Source organism: Lonchura striata, chromosome 5, assembly GCF_050655825.1.
Source record: "Lonchura striata isolate lonStrDom1 chromosome 5, ASM5065582v1, whole genome shotgun sequence".
NCBI lineage: Eukaryota > Metazoa > Chordata > Aves > Passeriformes > Estrildidae > Lonchura > Lonchura striata.
The window spans coordinates 40,475,111-40,495,268 of record NC_140707.1 but is presented as its reverse complement, the minus strand read 5'-3'; the positions used below and the strand labels follow the sequence as shown (position 1 = coordinate 40,495,268).

The 20,158-nt window shown below is 46.7% G+C and overlaps 1 protein-coding gene across 6 annotated transcripts in view; it reads right to left on the bottom strand.

Annotated features, from left to right (window-relative positions):
* Window positions 1–12,784, bottom strand: part of ACTN1 (actinin alpha 1) — an 85,684-nt gene extending 72,900 nt beyond the window's left edge. For all 6 annotated transcript variants that reach the window (XM_021537052.3, XM_021537055.3, XM_085582067.1 and 3 more), the window contains exon 1: window positions 12,479–12,784. In XM_021537052.3, the coding sequence (XP_021392727.2) occupies window positions 12,479–12,769 (291 nt within the window). In that variant the 5' untranslated portion in view covers window positions 12,770–12,784. The remainder of the gene's footprint in view (window positions 1–12,478) is intronic.
* Between the last annotated feature and the right edge of the window lie 7,374 nt (window positions 12,785–20,158).

Sequence of the window (20,158 nt, the reverse complement as noted above, 5' to 3'; positions counted from 1 at the left end):
CCCATCACTAGACTTGGTTCTGAAGAGACACATGGGAGGGCTTTATCAGGGTGTGCTGACAGTGGCTGCACCAACACCTAAAACCAAGTCAAACACACAGTAGTAGTGCAGAACAGCATGGAACTGAAAATGATTTCTTTGAATCAAGCACATTACACGCAAGCATCAAAACCAGGATGTACTGAAATCAGCACAAGTGGTCTTAAAATAACACGTAAAAGCAACAAAAACTAATGTAAATTTAAAATTGGTTACCATCTTTTCAATGCTTGTCGCCTTGCATCATCTGGGCACCATGCTCACAGCTCAGAGTTCTGTGGTGCAGGCAGGTGTACAAACAGCAGAAATACGGTCCCGGTCTCAGTTATCCTGCAGGCTACAAGCCCAGCAAGAGAGTGCAGGAAGATGCAGAGAGCTGCACAGGCAGAGTGCAAGGCAACAGGCAGACTCTGCTCAGGCCAGCAGGCAGAGATCTTGCACATCACAGGGCCCACCACCCACCTTACTGACTACTCTGCCCTGTAGGCAACAAGTACATCCTTCAACCTTTCACAGCTCTAGGACAAGTTAAGTATAGCACAGCAGCGGTGGAGGCTGACAACATGCACAGGGCCCAAAGAGGTAAGAACATCTCTTCCTTCCTAGACTAAATCCAGAGCACATGGAAGAAATGCATTCTCATCAGAAGTCCTTTTTCTCTATTTCACATGCCAGGGGCCATGCTGCAAACCTCCCTCTATTCCCCAGCACCACACAGGAACAAAGCCTGGAGAATGCACAATAATTTCTCAAGGGCAAAATGAAAACCCTGCAATGGGAGTGGGTTTTGGATGGGGGTGTTTGGTGTTTTGTGTTATTTTGGGGGGGGGGGGGGGGTTGAGGGTGGCAGTAGTAATTGTGTTTGTTTGGTTTGGGTTTTGCTATTGATGGTGTTTTTTAAAAAACCTCCTCCTTAGGCCAGCAAGATTTTTAATTTTTCTGACTCCATCGCAGGCCAAATATTGCCAACAAATACCTTCCACAGCTGCCGAGTACAGCATGCCTGCCAGCTGGACAACGAGGTATTTTACCACTGCACAGCCTCTGCTTGCTGTGCTTGCATGCAGTCACCCACCCTCACTCCTCATCCAGCAGGGCCCCTCATTTCGAAAGCTGCCCACACTTGATCCTCACCGCGGCCCTCCTCCTCAAGAAGGAAGAGCTCAAGTTACAACAGGCTTCATCTCAGGAGGTAAACATGATGAAACAAAAGCCAGAGACAAGCATGCTGACACTGCCCTCCTGTCAGAGTACAAAGGAAAGAGCAGGTGAAGCCCTCAGGAAAGCTGTCTCATTGCTCCCAAGAGGAGAAGTGGCTGAAGAAAGCAGCAAGGGATGCGTCTGCCTGGAAACCTTGCAGGAATTAATTTGCAGGGCCAGAAGCTAAAGACCCTTGGCCTTGCCCATGAATTTAGTGCTTTGGCAGATGGAGGGAGAGCATAGGCACTGCACAGTGGGACAAGAGGGTACCCTGACAGCAAGAAGACATTAAGCCTGCTGCGACAGTGATTTTCTACCCTGTATAAACCAAACACTAAGTATTAACACATCACACCTTCAATGCCACCAGCTGCCCTGAGAGTTCCACCCAACACCACCATCTTCTGCTGCAGCTTGTGAAAAGAAGGCTTCTCTTTGACAGCCAATCACCACCCTAAGCCAGGCACAACAGCTCACATCCATGAGGCATCCCTCTGCTGTAGAAAGGCCACATGGCACCCACTGGAGCTTGGTACAAGACACAGTGGCAGCTGTGCCAGGCTTGCCCTGTGTCCCCTGCACCCACCTCTGAGCCATCAGCAGCAGCTACCTCTCACAGGACTGCAGGCAGAAGTTGCTCCAAGCTCTGCAATCAGAGGATATTCTGCTTCAAGTGCTTTAATTACTGTAAGCAGTTCACTAATTACAGTAGCAATGATTGGATTATGGCTAGTTAACAGCTTTAAAGAAGCAAGCCATTATAGGAGGGGGAGAGAAATACTCCTTTGGGTTTAGCATAGAAACAGATTTCAGCAGTCCACCCTGTAGGAGGCTGTTAGTAGCTGGCTGGGTCAGACTATTTGCAAAAAGCTGCAACAGCAAGGAGCTGTGTCATGTGTCACTAAATGATATGTTGGCACATGAAAATTATCAGTGCTGGAGGAGGTGTGTTTGCAGGAACAGAAGGTCTTCTGTTAATGTGCTGACCCCATGTGCTCCAATGCCTCTCCATGACTGGACATAAAAAAAACATGATTCAGGCAGGTGTGTGCATGCTACATTACTGACACGGTATCATGCCTGAGATGCTTTGTTTCAGCATGCAACTCATGAATACAGGCCTTTTAGAAAGTCTTAAGAGAGACCTGCTAGCTTGAACCAAACAACTAAAGGCAACCTCTCACACTACCAAAAGCCAAAGGCACTCACCAAAAAGAACATAAATATCCTTTCACTAGCAATTGCTGCCAGCATTGGGAGAACCAGAAATCCATACAACTAATGGGCAGGGAGGCTCCCTCCACACCTGACACGTAGACCTCCTCATGCTCTCCCAGAGTTTGACTACAGAATAGTTTGCAGAAAAGCAACTGGACTAATGGATCCCTGCAAGAAGTCCTATCCCAAAGGAGATACTTCAACAAGGAGGACTAACAGCTGTGGAAGATGAAGAGATTAAGTTTTTTGTGGCCATTCCTTTTCTGAGAAAGGCAAGAAGACTTCCAGATATGGGAAGGCAAGATTACCAGATACATAGCCTCCCCACCTTGAAAGGCACCTTCCACAAAACAGGAAAGCAAGATACTACTTCACAGAAGAAATCCCCAGTGTGTTGAAACTACAATAAAGGCAACAATGCTCATTCAAAGGTGACTACTCTGATGGTACTGCCAGCCAGCAGTATGCCATGGCCCTGTGAGTCAGGTTGCTCTGCCTAATCTCAAGAAAAGCCAACCTCTTGCACCACCACCAGCCACTTTTGCATCTCTACTCACCCTAGCAAAAGCAGATGTCTCCACCTCTTGCTAGCCCTCACCCACAACAGCCAGCCCTTGGTGGTAACACCACCATTGTACCCCCTGCACAAGCTCTTCAGTTATTCCCCTTGCCTCCCCTCAGCAGTTTCTTGTTCTGCTTGGTTTTCTTGTTCTCTTTTCCCTTCAGAGGTCTTCAGCTGAGGACTGGCAGAAACTGAGCTTGGTATCGCCGGCTGGAGGGCGAGGATTTCTGGCAAGAGAAAACCAGTAGATCTGGGCATCTTGCCCAGAGTGAGTTCACACTTGGCTCACCACAGCTGGAAATAGTCTCATCTGTGGCCAGAGTTCCCCAACGGCCCAACAAAACCCTTGGGAAACAGCAAGTTTCCACACGCTGACCATTTTGAAACAGAGTGAAACACTGGTGCTCATGACTGTACCACCGCACTGCACCCAGCCAGCCTTCCTCTGCACAGCACAGCCGCCTGCAAGGGCCACTCCCAAGGGGTGCCTGATGAGCAAGCACTGATGAAGCACAGGGTCTCTGCCTTTGTGTGCAGAACCAGGTGGAGCCAAGACCAATGCTTCCTCTGGAGATGCTTCTCCTGTACAGCAATACTGCAAGCAGGGCTAGAGGGAAGGCAGAGGCTAGCCTGGCATTGATATAGTCTAAATACCTTTAAACAGCCTCCTTTTTCTTAGCAGTTAAGAAATTAGCTTGCTTTTTTTTCAATCATGGTGTCACTTTTTACAGTTTTCCTGAGGATAATACATTTAAGTAGCAGAACTATCTTGCCATGTACTGAAGGGTAGATTTAAATAAAGTGAGTGAGGGGGATTACAGGTAAGTACTTGGGTAGCAAAATAAACTTGGCTACTGGAGAGCCAAGGAATCTGGCCAGGAAACAGGGCTCTAGGACTTACACATCATTTTCCATGATGAAGAAAAGAGCACTCAGCTGGGATGCAGAGACCATACATGGTTCTCTCACTGTCCCGCATCTCTCAGAGGCCTTTACAGGCTAGCTCCTGCAGGGAAGATGTAACAGCACAACTTCCATTTACAGCAGCAGTGAAGTTCAAATGCTTAGCATCATGAGTGAGGAGTAGCAAGTGCCCTGGCTGCCTGATCCAAAGGACATGTAAAGCAGAAGTCCTTCCTCAACTGCCAATTGGCCTTGGTTCAACACCTCTGTAGGACATAAGGGTCATCCTCAGCATTATAAAAGGAAGCATCAGTATTCTGTGTGAAATTTCTCCAGCCATCCAGCACTGTGCTCATGGAAGGAGCAGAGCAAATGAGCTGCCCATTCACACTATGCTATGTGACACATAGAAGATTTCACAAGGGTCCCTCTGAAAAATGAGGGCCATGCATAGGACACATGAGCAGAGCCCAGCTGTGCTATCCTGAAGGGAGGCCCCACGCTGAAGCAGTGCACAGTCACTGCCAAGTTGGGTAGACTGACAAAGAAGCAATCAGCTAATCCATCAAGTCATCCCTTCCTTCCCACTGACCACCTAAGTTATCTAGGAGGATGTGGAAAAAGTTGCTACTTAAGAAGCCTACCCTGCAGCCTCACCTGCCTATGAACTTATCCACACTGGTGCTCCCAGTAGCCCTGGATTGCTGGTATTCAGAGACCTACTTGAAACCACTTCAATCTGACAGACAGGTGATGCAGAGACACACATTAGTGGTGTTCGCTGTAGTGAGTGTAGCCAAGACACAGTCTTTCCACTTGCCAAAACTCCCCATCTTGGCTCTAATACAATAGAAAAATGACAGGTTTGCTGTCATATCTCACACCACAGGGTTGAACACATTTCCAGTCTACACAGACAGAATGACAAACCAAAGACTTATCTGGATGAGGGACCAAAGTCCCCTCTGTATATAAGCACATTTCCCAGCCCTGCCAATGGGAGCTGTTTCAGAACACTGAGGCTGGAGAATGTCTCTGCAGAGTCTCATTCATCTTGTAGTGCTTCAAAGCAGCCATGAATTTGGAAGCAGTGTTAGGGAGGACAATTGCAGGTAAAAGCATGAAGACAGCAAACTGCAGCACATACGACAGTTGGCTGTCAAAGGCCTGGTGCAGCCCTTACCAGTAAGATACACTCATTGCCAGCTGAATGGCAAAGATACAACGACAGTGAACCAGCATGGGGAAAAAATGGTTCTGCTTTACTGCCTAACAGGGAGCCAAGAGGTTGAACTGGCACCAGGCCACACCACATCCTATGACCAAGTTCTGCTCTCATACAGTAGGGGAATGAGAACAGGGAAGGCAATGGCAGGAAGGGAACTGGAAGTAATTTAGTTAATCATATGATTAATTAATTTTTAAATTAATCATATTAATGCTAGCACCTTTGTTCACCTAAGCATTTTTTTTGTTGATTGGTCCAAAAAGACCCCATTTCTGTCTCAGGGATCTGACTGACTATTGAGAACCTGTATGTCAGTCTCATGCACCGCGATCAAAAAGGAGTGATGGGTGGTTCCACAGACTTCAATAGAAGGCTCTTCTGGCATGACTAACACCAGGCAGACAGTACTGCTGCTGACAAGTCTATCTCACCACTCTTCACCAACTCATCCCCACAGATTCAATCTCTGGGTAACAATGCTTCAGCCACAAAACCCCCAGAGTTAGAGCAAATCCTGTGCCTCTGTGAAGAAAAGATGACCGCTTTTCTTGCTGATATTATGTCTTTCCCACCTTAGCAGCTGTCAAGCATATTATACCTGCTTTTTCCCCTTCAGGCACAGTTCACATACTGCTTTGATGGGATAACAGGGTTTTACATTGCTATAGAAGATTTGTAGAAGTCATGCTAAGCACATTCCTTACGATAACCATCACGCTTCCAACAGTCACACATGGCAAGAAATCAGTTTTAAATTCTCATACAGAAGAGCAAACTCTTCCACTGTCTTCTGTCCTCCTCAAACACCATTTCCCAGACTGTACAAAATACCTCTAAAAATCACAGCAATCCATCCAGCAAGCCCCTGGGACTGACACAACACATTCAAGTGAGACCAGTCCATTGTATGTTGTATTTCTGCAGCTTCCCAATGTTTCCCCAGACAGTTTTCCAGTCTCTTTTCTACACTGACTGCTTTCTGCACCTCATTGTCAGAAAGAGCACAGCCATTCTCCAATAGCATAAGTGTACCCCAGAGAACAGCCTAAGTGTCAGGCACAACAGTGATAATCCACAGCCAGATGGAAAATACTCTCAGACCTTCACCAGCACAGCCATGCAATTTTTCATCATCTCTGTCACTGCTGTTTGTGCCAACCTTAGGAACTCCAGGTCAGTGTTTTTAGTGGATTCCAGTGAGTCACCACAGAAAGGCACACAGGCTCACAAACTGGCTGGGGAGGCCAAATGAACACTGCTCCTCCTCCACTGATCACTGCATGAGAGCTGCACATCTCATACAGCACAATGAAAAGAGTAAAGTGCCTACAGCAGGAACAACTGGGACCTCAGGGTTAGGAAGGACAAACACCATTCACTGGGTCGCTACTATAACAGTGTTCATGAACACTTACCCAACAGATTTACTGTCCCACCTTCTCAGTTACCACCCAGTTACACTTGAATTATACAGACAACACCATCTCATACAAAAACATGTGCTTCTGAGGGGACAAGAGGGGATAAGTTCTTGCCCAATACACAATAAACTGGTTGCCAAGCAGCTTCTACTTAAGGATACCCTAAGTAGCAAGACACATCCCCTAAGCTACAAGCACTGCAAGCGGCCAGGGCAGAAAACAATGTTATCCTCTCTAGCCTTTGCACTCAATGCACTGAAAAAATGTCATTACTAAATCACATGCACAAGAATTTAAACTAGTTGCCTGAAGCAGTCAGCAAGAAATTCCCCAGACAGACATCCTTTACATCACTGAGCTGGTAGCTGGATGCCTTTGAGGTGTTTCACCCTTCCCTAGAGGACTGGAAGGATAAATTCAGTACGGATTGAGGAGTACCATGTTCTCATAAACTGATCCTTGGGATCTGTTACAGACTCCCCCAAAAGAATCTGCAGTCTCCTTTTTAACCCATGCCTGCTTTCTCCTTAGACTGCCCCCTTACACAGGATTCTGAATAGGACGGTAAGTCACAGCAAAACACACATGCCTCATTCATCATCCACCATGAGGTTACAATGAATAATAATGTTCTTGTTAAAAAAACCAAACACACACATCCTGACAAAACCTGATCACAGAAAGCATGAGGCAGCCCCTACACTCAAGGACAAATAACTCATCTACAAAGCCAGATATTTCCAGAGTTCCCTACAGCAACTTCTGAGTTTAATGTTTTGAAAAGCAAGTATGTGGCAACAAGATACCTATGATAAAGAACAAAAGCTTGATCTGAAAGATAGGAGATAGCTGCTGACCTATATCGCCTGCCTGCGAAAGAGCAGCTGAGCAAGCATCCTTACAAATGTCACCATTCTGCTTCAGTATCAATACTGGCCAGCATGAATTAAAGCTCGTAGGATACTCAGGTGCATCAGGGCCACCTTCCCTGCAGCACACCCACACTGCCAAGACCATGCAAGGACCATCCCTTGCTATGCTCCACGCAAGGTACTATGCAGTGTCACAGCAGGAGCAAAGCAACCCAGTGCAGTGCATTCATCAACAATGCACATTTATTTACTCATGGCTGAATCTACAATGGCACTGAAAGAAATTTCAGCAAACTTCAGTTTAAGAGTGGTATCACACCTTCTTGCGGGTCCATAGCAGCTACAACAACAGTAGCTTTCTGGAAGTTTAGAGACCTTTTCACAATAGACCCTATCTGGACAAGAGGACACTCAACCCAAATGAAAGGAAGCTATGATTGTGTCTTTTACATTTTCTCAGAGATAATAGTCACAGTCATACCACCTGATTGGAGCATGCTAACCAGCAGGTTTGGAGGTGGAGTGTTTCCATAATGGCTGTATTTAGTGGCTGCTTTCTAGCATTAACAACCCCACCTCAGAGAGGTGATCAGAACAGCAAAATTCAAATCATAAGAGCATTAAGGCCTGCAGGATGCAGATACAGTAGGGCTATTAGATTCGTGGGGTTTTTTTAGCCTTGTATTTATATGTATCTTTAGACACAGTGCATGGCACGGAGTAGTGAGAGAGGTTTAAGAAGACTTGGGTTTCTAACAGGAAATTTCTCTAAGTTCATGAACAACTCTACTTAGTAAGCAAGTCTGGCACAGAAAAGGTGCTACCACAGTCTGTGCTATCACTGCTTCTGCAGCACCATAAATCTGACCAGTCCAGTTCTCTAAGCCAAAGATATTTACTGCCACATTGTCAAAAATGCCAACGTGGCAAGGCAGAGTGAGAGCGGATAAAGCACAAAACACATTAATTTCATCAATTTGATTAAAAAAAAAAAAGAAATTTAAGATAAAGACAAGCATTATTACTATTCCTTACAGCATTTAAGTTGCATATGGCTATCTTCCACACACTGCAAATGAACACTGCTTCTTACTCCTAAGAAAGCAATTGTCAGATCAAAAAGCAATCTGGCATTTAAAGTTTCCCTGCCAGCTCTACAACTGAGACAAGTTGCTTAAGGCAAGATTTTAAAATAAACCTGAACAAGCAGTACCTTGAACAACAAGCTCATTAAATGAGAATGGCCCACATGAGAGTCTGCTGTATGCCGGACCTGAAGGCTGACCCCTACCAGCATCCCCAAACATACCCAGCTTCACCCCAGTGTTATTCCTGACACTAAGGGGACAGTGACTGGAGATTGTCCTCACTATCACTCTTCACCTCATCTGTGAAGATGAGCCAGGCATGCTGAACACCACCTGGCTCACCTAGTCCCTCACACCACACCCACCAGGAAAAGTTTGAATGCTGCAGCTGGTAACTTGTCATCAGGAGGTAGAAACGTCCTTGGGGGCACAAGTGACAATCTCCTGGCCACTAAACACCCACGTATGTACTTCTTACTAAGCAAGCTTGTCTATCTTGACAACTGGGTGAGTTCACTGCAATGGCTTTCAGCAAGTTTTGTTTGCAAATCTGGGAAACTGCAGAATCAATTTTGTTATGCCTTAGCTACTGCTACTTTGAGGCTTGACTCTAGACACGAAAGAAGAGAAGGCAGAGGGAAAAAAAAAGACTGTTAGAAAAAACTGCTGAGATGAGTTCAACAGTTCGAACTACTGAGATGTAGTTCAAAGGAGAAAGTATTTTAATCCCCAGAACAGACCCCCTGCTCCTGCACAAAAGGCTGTGTAGAGGCTTTTATCAGTTGAAAAGTAGCTGAATTTGTTCAGCACAATTTTTTTTTTTTTTTTTTTTGCTGCTTAAGAATAGCAATGCTGTGATGAGCTCTTTAAAACCTCTTAGAGAGTCACTTCTGATAGACATGAAAAACTGGCTTCACGTGGAAACCTGCTTTCCTCCCAGGAACTGTCACTTTATACCTACACTGTAAAACAGCAGCCTCCCAAGAAGGGGCAGGTAGGAAGAGGTGTGAAACCAGTGCTTCTCCTCTGTATCATATTCAAGAAGCCAACTTTCACCTTTCAAATATGAAATTCATTCTGCAGTTTGCCTATTTACCCATTTCAAAGCACCATTCCAGACAGTAAAGGTTGTAACATCTGTCTCAGCACAGATAGGAAATTTGCAAACCAGCTCCCAAAAGCTCAGCAAACTTGTCCTTAAAATGCTGCTGTGAAAGACATTACTAAAATTCAGTAATCTTCCCACTTTTGATGTCTGCTGTGAGTTCTGCTGAGCCTGTGCAGCCAGGAGAGGGGGAGCTGGACTTAATTCACATTTGAGTAACATTACTAGACTGCTCGCTTCTCAAGTCTCAATGAGTCCCAGCTGCACAAAACCTGGCAGCACAGCAATGTGGCACAGCTATCCCAGCCTACAGAGCCTTCCCGACCCAGGACATGAGGGGCTGGGCTGGAAACAGCTGGCAAGCCACAGACACTTCTTGCACAGGCATTTGCTCACTGCATTACTGGCCGTGCCACCACTTTAGACATGCTGTCCTCGTTCCCAGAGAGGGCCCAAGAAGTAAAGTTTAAGTCTGCCTCACCAGCTGGCCTCAGTGGTATAAACAACAAAAATGACGATAATTCAATAGCACTTAAACAACACTTAGGTGAAAAAAAGCCCAAAATATGTGAGTCAATAAGAAAGGACAGAGCCTGAAAAGAATCTACAGGAATATTTGGCACCAATCTCCCCTATTAATCTCAGTAAGGTATTAACTAACATGTACTGTACTGAACATTTAACTTTAATTACCGCAGTGATTTCATTTCACAGGTAAGAGGGACTGACAGTTTTACTACACCACACTTTTTGTTTGGTAGATACTGTTACCTCCTTACATCTGAAGGAAGCAAGCCCCAAGACCTCAACAGGGCTTTTGGTCACATTCAGACCCCCAGAAGGCCCTGCACAGCCTGCCCTGGCTGGGTCCAATCACCAATCTCTCTGAGAGGATATCAGCCCCATGGCTGCAACTGGGAAGAGCCATCACTCCCAGACCTGATCCTCCTAACTACAGACACCAGAGGGGTGGGTCACCAGAAAACTCTGAGCTTGCACCCACTGCACAAGGGAACAGGTTCTGCTGTTCATCACCAGAAAGAGAAACAATAAAATGATCCCACCACCAGCGACAGGCATTTACCAATACAGACTCCTCCAGTCCAGCAAGCTGGAGAGTGACTCCCACCACATCAAATTCAACTGGTAGCTGTTGATCAGCAGAAGAAGTTGGCTTTCATTACTTAAAACTCCCTCTTGGCTTCTTCCCTCTGCACAAGTAACCCACGTTAACAGAACAGCTCTCTGTCACCCTCTTGTGATAGGACCAAGAGGTCTTAAAATCTCCTGGAAGGAGGTAATACTAGAAGAATATGACAGTTAGAGCACGTATAACAACCTTGGGTTAAAGACCTTTGAGTTCAAAGGTTCCACTCCTGCTTCTGACAGCCAAACCAGTGTCCCCCTACATATAAAATCTTTTACCTCATCCAGCACCATAAAAGGCAAAAAAAAACCCTACAGCATAACAATCATTTCCCTTCACAGACTGTCAGCAAGGCTGGCGATCTTGCTCTGGGCCCCAGTAGCGGTTTCTAGATGCATTGGCCAGATATAGGCATAGGACTGGAAACAGAGATTGCAGCCAGGCAGATCTTTTGAAAAGGAAGAAACTTCCCTCCTCAAAGGGACAGAGCTCTGACTTCCAATAAGCCTCACACTACTCACAGCCCAGACCAAGACTGCATTCCTCACTTTTCCTTTCTTGAAATACAACTTCACACACCATAAACTCTTTCTCCAGTAAATGCTCTTGTTTGTATACTCTAGTTCTCATGATGTCTACTCTCAACACTCAAGGAAACCACTGACAGCAGCTCTAGAGCCATCACCTTCAATTAACTCATCAGACTCCAGGGGAAAAACTTCTCAGTGGCACCATTTCAGACAGCTCTGAACAGGAAAACCTGAAAACCTTTGATCTGGAAGTGGAGGAGGGGAAGAGGAGAAGAGTTAAAGAGGAATAATCATCTTCTCACTGTTGTACTCTCCTTCCCAGCTTTCTACAGAAAGCCCCACACCTCAGGCTACCTTATATATGTTACTATATAATTTGTGCATAAAAAAGCACTGTCATCCCCCCTCTCAGGGAACGTCTGGGATTCTTCTGCCTACAGCAAGGGGAGAGCAAGGCATGATCCAAAACACGAGCCAGTGACTGGCTGCGAAGTCAGCGGGAGCCTGCTGCACCCCGAAGTGCCCCTGCTATGCCAGCATCAGTGTTGTTCTAAATTCTGCTTTACTCCTGTCTGACCGAGTGACTAAAACGGAAATGTTTCGGGGATTAGGATTCCTGAGTGATCTAATACAGGATGCTTTTGGTTTAAAGGAGGAGGGGAAAAAAAAAACCATAACTAGCTAGCGGCGAGGCTGGAGCTCCTCCTGAGCTCCCCTCCCCATCGCCACCCTTTCGGTTTAAAAAGGGGCCGAATGTTACCATTTTTGGACATGAGCTCGGCGCAAGCCCTGCCCTAAACCACACCATTCAAACCAGCAGGCAGTTACTGTCCCGCCGCCGGCCGGTGGGGCCGCGGGGTGGGGGGGATGCGGAGGGGCCCCGCCACCGTCCCGGCTCCGCCCGGGCGCACCTGCGGGCCGGGAGCCCGTGACCCGGCCGACGTCTGCTGCTGCGGGGGGACCCGCCGCGGCACCACCCTCCCCGCCCCGCCATCACCTGCCCGCCCCCGCGTCCCCGCCGCCTCGCCCCGCCACGCCGCGCGGCGCAGCGCAGCCCCCGGCCGGGCGCGCACCGGCCCCGCCGCAGCGGTGGAGGGGGCGGCGGGACCGGGTCCCGGCAGCCCCCCGGCATGTACGCCAGGAAAGAGGACGGGGGTGCGCCCACCTTCCTCTGCTGCTTCTCCCAAGCTGGGTCGAGGAGCAGGTCCCGGTCCCAGTCCTCCTCCGGCTGCATGTAGTCATTGGTCTGCTGCGCGTCGTAGTGATCCATGGCTGCGGCCGCTGCTGCCCGTCGCGCCGTGTCCCGCCGGTGCCGCTGCCCACTGTGTCCGTCCCGGCCCCGCGGCCGCTCAGCCCGAGCGCGCGGCGGCGGCGCCCGCTCCCACCTCTGCCTCGGCCGCGCGCAGCGCCGCGGGGGCGGGACGCCCCGCCCACCGCCCGCCTCCGCGCCTCTCATTGGCCGCCATCCGCGCGGCAGAGCCCCGGCCCCCCCGAGTCTTACCTCCTATTTCATTGGTCATCACGGGTGTCCGTCACAAGATCTGTGCGCCGTGATAGGCGATTTGCGGAAGCCCCGCCCCACTCGCGGCCCTGCCCGGCACCTCCCCGGCGTGGGGCGGAGGCCGCGGGTGGGTGCGCCGTGCCCGTGCCGTGCCCGTGCCGTGCCGTGTCGCGCGATGTGATGCGGCGAAGCTCCGCGCTGCTGTAGGGGCATTTGTGTTTCGAGGGCTCCGCGGCTGGATGGGGTGCCGGAGCCTGTACTGGGCCGTCCTCATCGGCGGACCCGGACAGCATTTTGTCACAGAATCACAGGATACTCTTGACTTGGAAGAAGAGATCCACAAGGATCATCGAGTCCAGCTCCTGGCCCAGCACAGGACACCCCACGAGTCACACCCTGTGCCTGAGAGCAATGCCCAAACACTGCTTTCACTCTGTCACATTTAGTGCAGCGACCTCTTCCCTAGGGAGCCTCTGGGTGAAGAACCCTTTCCTGATACGCAATGCAAACTTTCCCTGATACAACTTCAGGTGCATCAAATCTGTCACTGCGGCGATGTTTTTGTGTGGCACAGCTAGTGCCCATCCTGCCGGCCCCGACGTGAGTGCTCAGTCACAGCCCCACGGTCCTGCTGCCCGACCCAAAACAGCTTTGTGGGGCTGTGCAGGAGTGCCTGCACCTAGGATGCAGAAAGAAGGGGCTGTGTTATCCTGCTCCTGACCGGCAGCCGCTGGTCATTGGCCGCTGGCAGCCAGAGTCCTCACGGCCGGAGAGCTGCGCTGCGGGCGTGGGGCATCGGTGCCGCGCCACGGCCTCCGAAACTCATCTGCTGCTGTCTGCCCGCAAATATCCTGTTTGACAGGAAAACGCTAAACTAAAGTGCGTTTGGCATCGAGCAGCTTCCTAGAAAGGAAACACAACGCGTTAAGGAGTGTACCAACACGCAAATACTTGACACAGGCTTCCGTCAGTTAAACAAGTGGAGGGGGAAAAGGACAGCAGCATTGTTTGTTCCCTCTGGTAGTCTCACTAAGAAGCACTATGGCATCTCTCACAAAAGTGAGAGGAAGCCCAAGGAAACGCTGTTCCACAGCACCGTGCAGCGCAGAGTGAGTTTGTGTCCCAATTCCTCTGACACAGAGGAAGCAGAGAGTTTGGAGTCCAGGAATGTGAGAGAGGAGGTAGCTGAGAATGGACTACAAAGATACTGCAAAGCACCAGGTTGAATTGAGCTGAAATGTTCCACATCAAGCTAGATTTAGCCCTAAATTTATCAATGAGCTCCACTTGCAAAAATAGGGGATTTTTTTTTCCCCTACTTCTTAACAAACATTGGAGGTGAAATTGGATATATTCTTTACTTCTTGGCATAAATAACTGTGCAATCTATAATTAACAGATGTATGGTATAATGGTACTCTGTATTGTACTCTGTCTTCATGTGTCATATGATGTTCCTTTATGTACACTTGCAGATGTCAAAACCACAAATATAATTATCAGAATTATAATGGTTCTGCACCATTCAGAGACTTGTGTTCACCCTACCATGCATCACTCAAGATGAAGAAAGGTTATTTTAATATGTACGTACAGTAACATTAATCATTTTGAAGAAGAAGGGCCAATTTTTATTTCTTACAACCACTCTATGAACCCCCAGTAACAGAAATTGTGAACTAACAGCTACAGCCTGATCACATGATAGAGAAACAACAAAGATGTCTAACAGTTTTGTACCTTATGGTTTTTATTATTTATGAAGGTACTTTCCACCTGAGGAATCTGGACGAGTATGGGAATTGGTAGGGATCTGGGGGAAAAAAGGAGGAGGGAAACAAACACACTCCTTGAGAGAAGTTTTAAGCTTTGTATTTTAAGGCAGGGGGTCCTACTTTCTTTACCGCCCCTATATTTTAAGAGCCCATTATTGAAAGCCACTTTCCAGACCTTCACAAATATGGTGCGAGGTCTCAACTGTCTTTTAGTTAATGGGGATTCTCAGCATTTCCCAGGATATGCTCAGCACCATGGATGTCCAAGCCCTGAGACATGCAGTGGGTTTCTGTGAGGCTGAATCTTCTAGATGCTGCCTCTTTGGTTACTTGGAGTTGCAAAGCAACTGTCCCCATATTCATAAAGTTACTATTCTTACCTGTGTAAAATACACCCAGTGATCTCTTACAGAGTCTGATGATATTTTAACTAGAAAAATGTTTTTAGTTGCCAGTATCCTGTTCATGTACCTATTTCTTCTTGCACAGGGCAAAGGATGGATTAGACAATTTAATAGACAACATAAGTGCAATAAACTGTTATAAAATCAAGAACTAGTGTGAGGTTTCTAGTGTATTAGAGCCTCTCTCCTAATTGTCTCTGAGTTTGTCTTTCTAACTTCATCATCCTAGCTTCTCAAAATTCTTTCTTGGATTTCTGGGAAATATCTTTGTTTTTCACTCCTAAGTCCATCCCAACTACTAGCTTTTGATGAACTCCTTAAGAAAAGGAAGTGAGTGTTCTTGGCCAGTTTTATGAACTTACAAGCAATAGTGAGAGGGGGGAAAAGACTTTTCAAACTTGGAATAGTTCCTGGATCCACTTGACCTTTGCCCTTGCAAAGAGTAGTACCAGCACCATGAAGGGGGAAGAGGCAAGCTTGCAATGGGAGAGGGAAGCACAGCAGCAAAGGAGCTACAGAGCCTGGTGCTACTGATGGGAGAGGTGCCTCTAACCCCAGCAATACTCTGGTCTTCCTTATTTCTTTTCATTACTCCTAGAGTTCTCTTCTCTGTACAAGATTGCTGCTGATTTCCATGGGCATTATTCCAATCCAGCTGGACCAAGTGGGTCTCCAGTAAAGTCTTTCTGATCCAATGAAGGGAGAGTGGGTTTTCTGCAGGGCAGGGGACAGAGTCACCATGAGAACAGCTGGATGTACATCCTACTTCTTCAGCCTGGAACAGATGAAAAGAGGAAGAAGCCCAAAGGCATTAGGGTATTTCTGGTTACTGTTTGCTGCTCTCTTTGTGCTTTGCATATTAGCTACAGGTCACGAGCTTCCCTGGGGACGCATCTGTTTTCTTGCCAAGAACATCCATAAGCTTCTGTAATGAGGCCCGGCAGGTGAGCTCAATCACTGTACAACAGTGAACAAGGCTGTGTTGGAATGGCCCTTGACTTTTGTTTTGGGAAGTCTCACAGCAAAGTTTCAGCACTTATATTCTGCAGATGCACAAAAACTTTGTTGCTTAGAGATTTGGCACTTAAATTTGAACTGTATCTTGGGCTGTCACAGTAGAGAATTCAACAAGTTGAATTCTTTTTCCTAATTTCCATCACCAGTTAAAGACAGACCACCACTAAGAGCTCAGGCCCTGGGAAAGGCAGGCATTAATTTGGTTGAGCTCAGTGGGGTATACCATGTTTCATGTAGTCTAGGGAGAAATAGACTTGGGCCCAGGATTGGGTAGAATTTACATTTTTAAGAAGTGCCATAGAATAACTGCCATGGTCATCCAGGGATAGGTGGGGGAAAAAAAGAAACAACCAAGGTAGAAATGGTGTGTTTGGACAAAAGAAAAAAGAGGCCAAAATGAAGCTCCTAAGTACAAAACTTTTTCTCCAGGGGTCCTTCAGGGCCTCTTCACCCGAGTTGTGTTTCCTCTTCTACTACGACCCTACCATCCTAAGTCCTCTTTCCCTTTACTTCCCCACCCAATTATGTGATCTTCCAAAATTGGCTCCCCAGTCCTTCACCCTAAACTGTAAGATTGTGCAAGTACCTAAAGAGGATGTTATCTCCTCCTTCTGCTGACTAGAGGTCAATCACACTTGTTCAGAGCATGAGCTTTAAAACCAGTGACTTACAGAGCAGTTTTCATATATATTTGCAAATATTGTTTGATGCAGGTAATTTTGTGAAAGTGATTTTTTTCCCTTTAAAAATCCTGATTTTACTTTTCTAGCAGAGTATACCCTAGATTGTTCCCTTTGCTTTCACAGTGTCACTTAAACAACAATAGAATCAGGAATTACATCTCTAGTCCGACATTCCTGTTATCACATACCCCTACCTATTTTCATCCTTGAAGGACTACATGACCAACACTGCCCATATAACGCCCCCTTTGCTCCCTCACTTTATCCCTGAAGGGAAATATGTTTGCTGCTCAGAAGTGCACAGGAGCATCACGCAACCAAAGCAACTTGGGCTTTGGTGAGCTCATTCTGCAGAGGGTCATAGGGAGTAAAACCATCCAGTGGCACTGACAGAGTCATGTTGTATGCCCATGAAACACATTGTACAGTGAAATGACCACCTCATTGGAGTTACCATCCTTATTCTATGACATGGGCATAGAGATCTTCAGTCACTCAGGGTTACTACTTCTCATGTTTTGCCTGCAAGTTGCCCTTTACTGAGGGGCAGGTCTTTGTAGGCTTTTTTTGCTCTGTCTTTTTGGTTTTCTGTCAGTCTTTAATGGACATTCTATTTCACAGTGCTGACACAGTACTGTCAAACAACAGCTGACACAGTACTGGCCCAAACAATAAAGAAACTCGGGAACCAGAGAAGATAAAGACAATAGCATTTTCCATGTTCCTACAAGAGACAGGGAATGGATTAAAGTTTAGAAGAGAGCACATTTCAAACTGGACACCATAAGTACACAAATCCCTGACAAGTGGTGTATCCACGTACAGACCAAAGGCTTGATCCAGGCCATGCTCAGTGCTATCTCTCCTGGTGGAAGCAGAGGAAGATGCTGTTCTGAGGCACAGGGAAAGCCATGATGCAGCAACTGCTGCAGAAGCTACACACTTCCATGAGCAGAGCTCTGAAAGGCAAAACCAAATGGTGCTTTCTACATGGCAGAAAGAAGGCAGGAGAACCTGCTTACCTCTGGAGACTGCAAATGAAATATAGGATAGCTGATTCCTGCTGCCACCAAGAGGGAGACTCGGGTTTGAATCTCTTGTTCTCACTCTCTGATTGCACAGATCTTGCCTGATGATGTGCCCGTGGCTTAAAGAGGCAAGAAGCAGAATTTATTGTTTCTCTCACTTCCCAGGCACCAAAACTGACCATGGGAAAAGTAAACATTTGGAGGTAAATGTGACATTTTTCTGGAAAGGGAATAGCTGCAACACAGCAGAGCACAGTCTCTTTCAGCTCCACCCTTGCCTTCACAGAAAACCTTTCCTTATGAGACAGTCACTGAGCTCTCAGACCTATCATTATTTAGCTCCAGCTTAACAACTTCACTTAAAATCCATTTACTTTGATGTTCTCCATAATTGCAAGTTTACTATTTGTAGTACAGTGCTTGAAAAAAAAAAACCATCCATCTTCAAGGATATCACTTTTACAGTGGTATTCTCAGGCTGTTTTCAAGCAGAACCCCTTTCTGGCCATGGCTTGGAATCACTTTCCAGAGAGAAAGCCAACAAAAATTTAATTTCTTCTGAGTAAGGCATCTGCCTTGTCATACTTCAACTACAACACATTGCACTGGCTTCTTTCCCACATGGCTCTGCCACAAACCTGCAAGTCTAACACTGACCAGAGCAGCAATATTCATTGCTATGACACTCATCACTGCTCTGGGATGTGCTGGGTCCCTTACAGATATAGCCACTATGAGTAGGGCATGCAGCTGTAGGTCACAGTTGTTTCAACAGTGGGTCAGCAGTCCCTTCCTGAGCAAACGCACAGCTGCACTCAGATATGTTGAGAGCAAAGCACTTTGAGGGTGCTAGCTCAAGATTTTGCATGCTGCTGCAGTGGTCTATAGCTGTCTGCAGACACCAAGCTCCATCCATGGGACAGTTTTGCACAAAAGAAGCATTCCTGCAGGAAGATCTGCAGGATACTGCCACAGAAATGCATCTCCACAGTGCTCAGAGCTGTGGTCACAAAGCCCCATCATCCCTGACAGGTTGCTGGTGCAAGACCTGACTATTCATGAAGTTCACTTACTCATAATATTTGCTCCATGAACGATGAAGGCCCAGGATAGTCATGTAGGGGAAACCATGGAGGGTGATGGATGGAAGAAATTTGATAAAATGCAATATATGTGATACAAGCAGCCAGGTATGTACTGTAGTCTTAAATTCTTTGTGGAGAAGTGCATGGTGTGAGAGTTGAGGCTATGTGAGTTACGTATGCAGAGCAAACACAGAAGAGCACACATCAACAGATTTGGAGCTGTCAGCAGCCAGGGAATGCTGTGCAATTGCAGCAGCATGGCAAGGCATGAGTGCTATGCAGGCAGATGGTAATGCCAGAGCTGCAGCTCTCTCAGGCCTTTCCCCAAGAAATCCATGTCTAGAAGTGCATGTACAAAGCAGTGTTATTCGTAGAACATGAAAAGCAAACCTTCTGTCCCCCTCAGCATTTGTGAGGCTGTGGATGGAGTCCTGTGTCTAGCTCTGGGTGTCAGTTTTTAAGAGAGATACACATCAGTTGGAGAGTCTAAAGGAGAAGTAACAAGAAATCTCAGAGGCCTAGAAAACCTGACCTTTGAGAGGAGAGTGGAAGAAGCAGGCTTTGTTTAGTCTAGGGAAGAAAAAAATTTAAGTGACACACAGTACCAGTCCTCAAATACATAAAAGTTTGCTGCAAAGAGTAACACATTACCTCATTTGCCATGAACAGTCAGGATAGCAAACAACCTGAGGAGGCCACCAAAGGAAGCTGCTGAATTTCCACTGCTGGAGATTTTAAAGAAAAAGTAGGACAGTTTTAAGAAAGGCCAAACTTTAGGGACAATCAACCCCACCATCAGCTTGGAAAGGTGAACCCTTCAACTTGGTTTCATACCATGCAATATCATCAGCTTCAGAGGTTAAGACAGTACCATGAAGCACCATGATTGTAAAAAGAGTAATGATTGAAGAAAAATCTTTACAACTGTAGGAAAATAAAAATGTAAAATCAGACATATGGAACCTGACCTAGACAGTCTCATCAGACACCCATGTGTAAAGCACATTGCAGCACAATTGCTGCAGGATCTTGACTCAGCTGAGAGAGATGAGTAAGGTGAAAGGGGCTATGGGAAAAATGTATTTATATGCATTTACATGGACAACTACTTTAAATTCACTTCCAGCTACCTCATAAAGCAAGTGGCAGTTCTCTGTGTTACAGTTACCAGCAAAAATCACTGTCACTACAAATGCTGACAGGAGATGCTTCACGCCTGGTTTTGGCTTTTAAGTGCACCCCTCATTGCCCCTCCATCTCCTCATGCTTGTAACATCAATTGTTTATGTAAACAGTGAGATGGGTCACAGTGCCATTGAACTGCAAACTATGTTCATAATCCATGCTTGAGT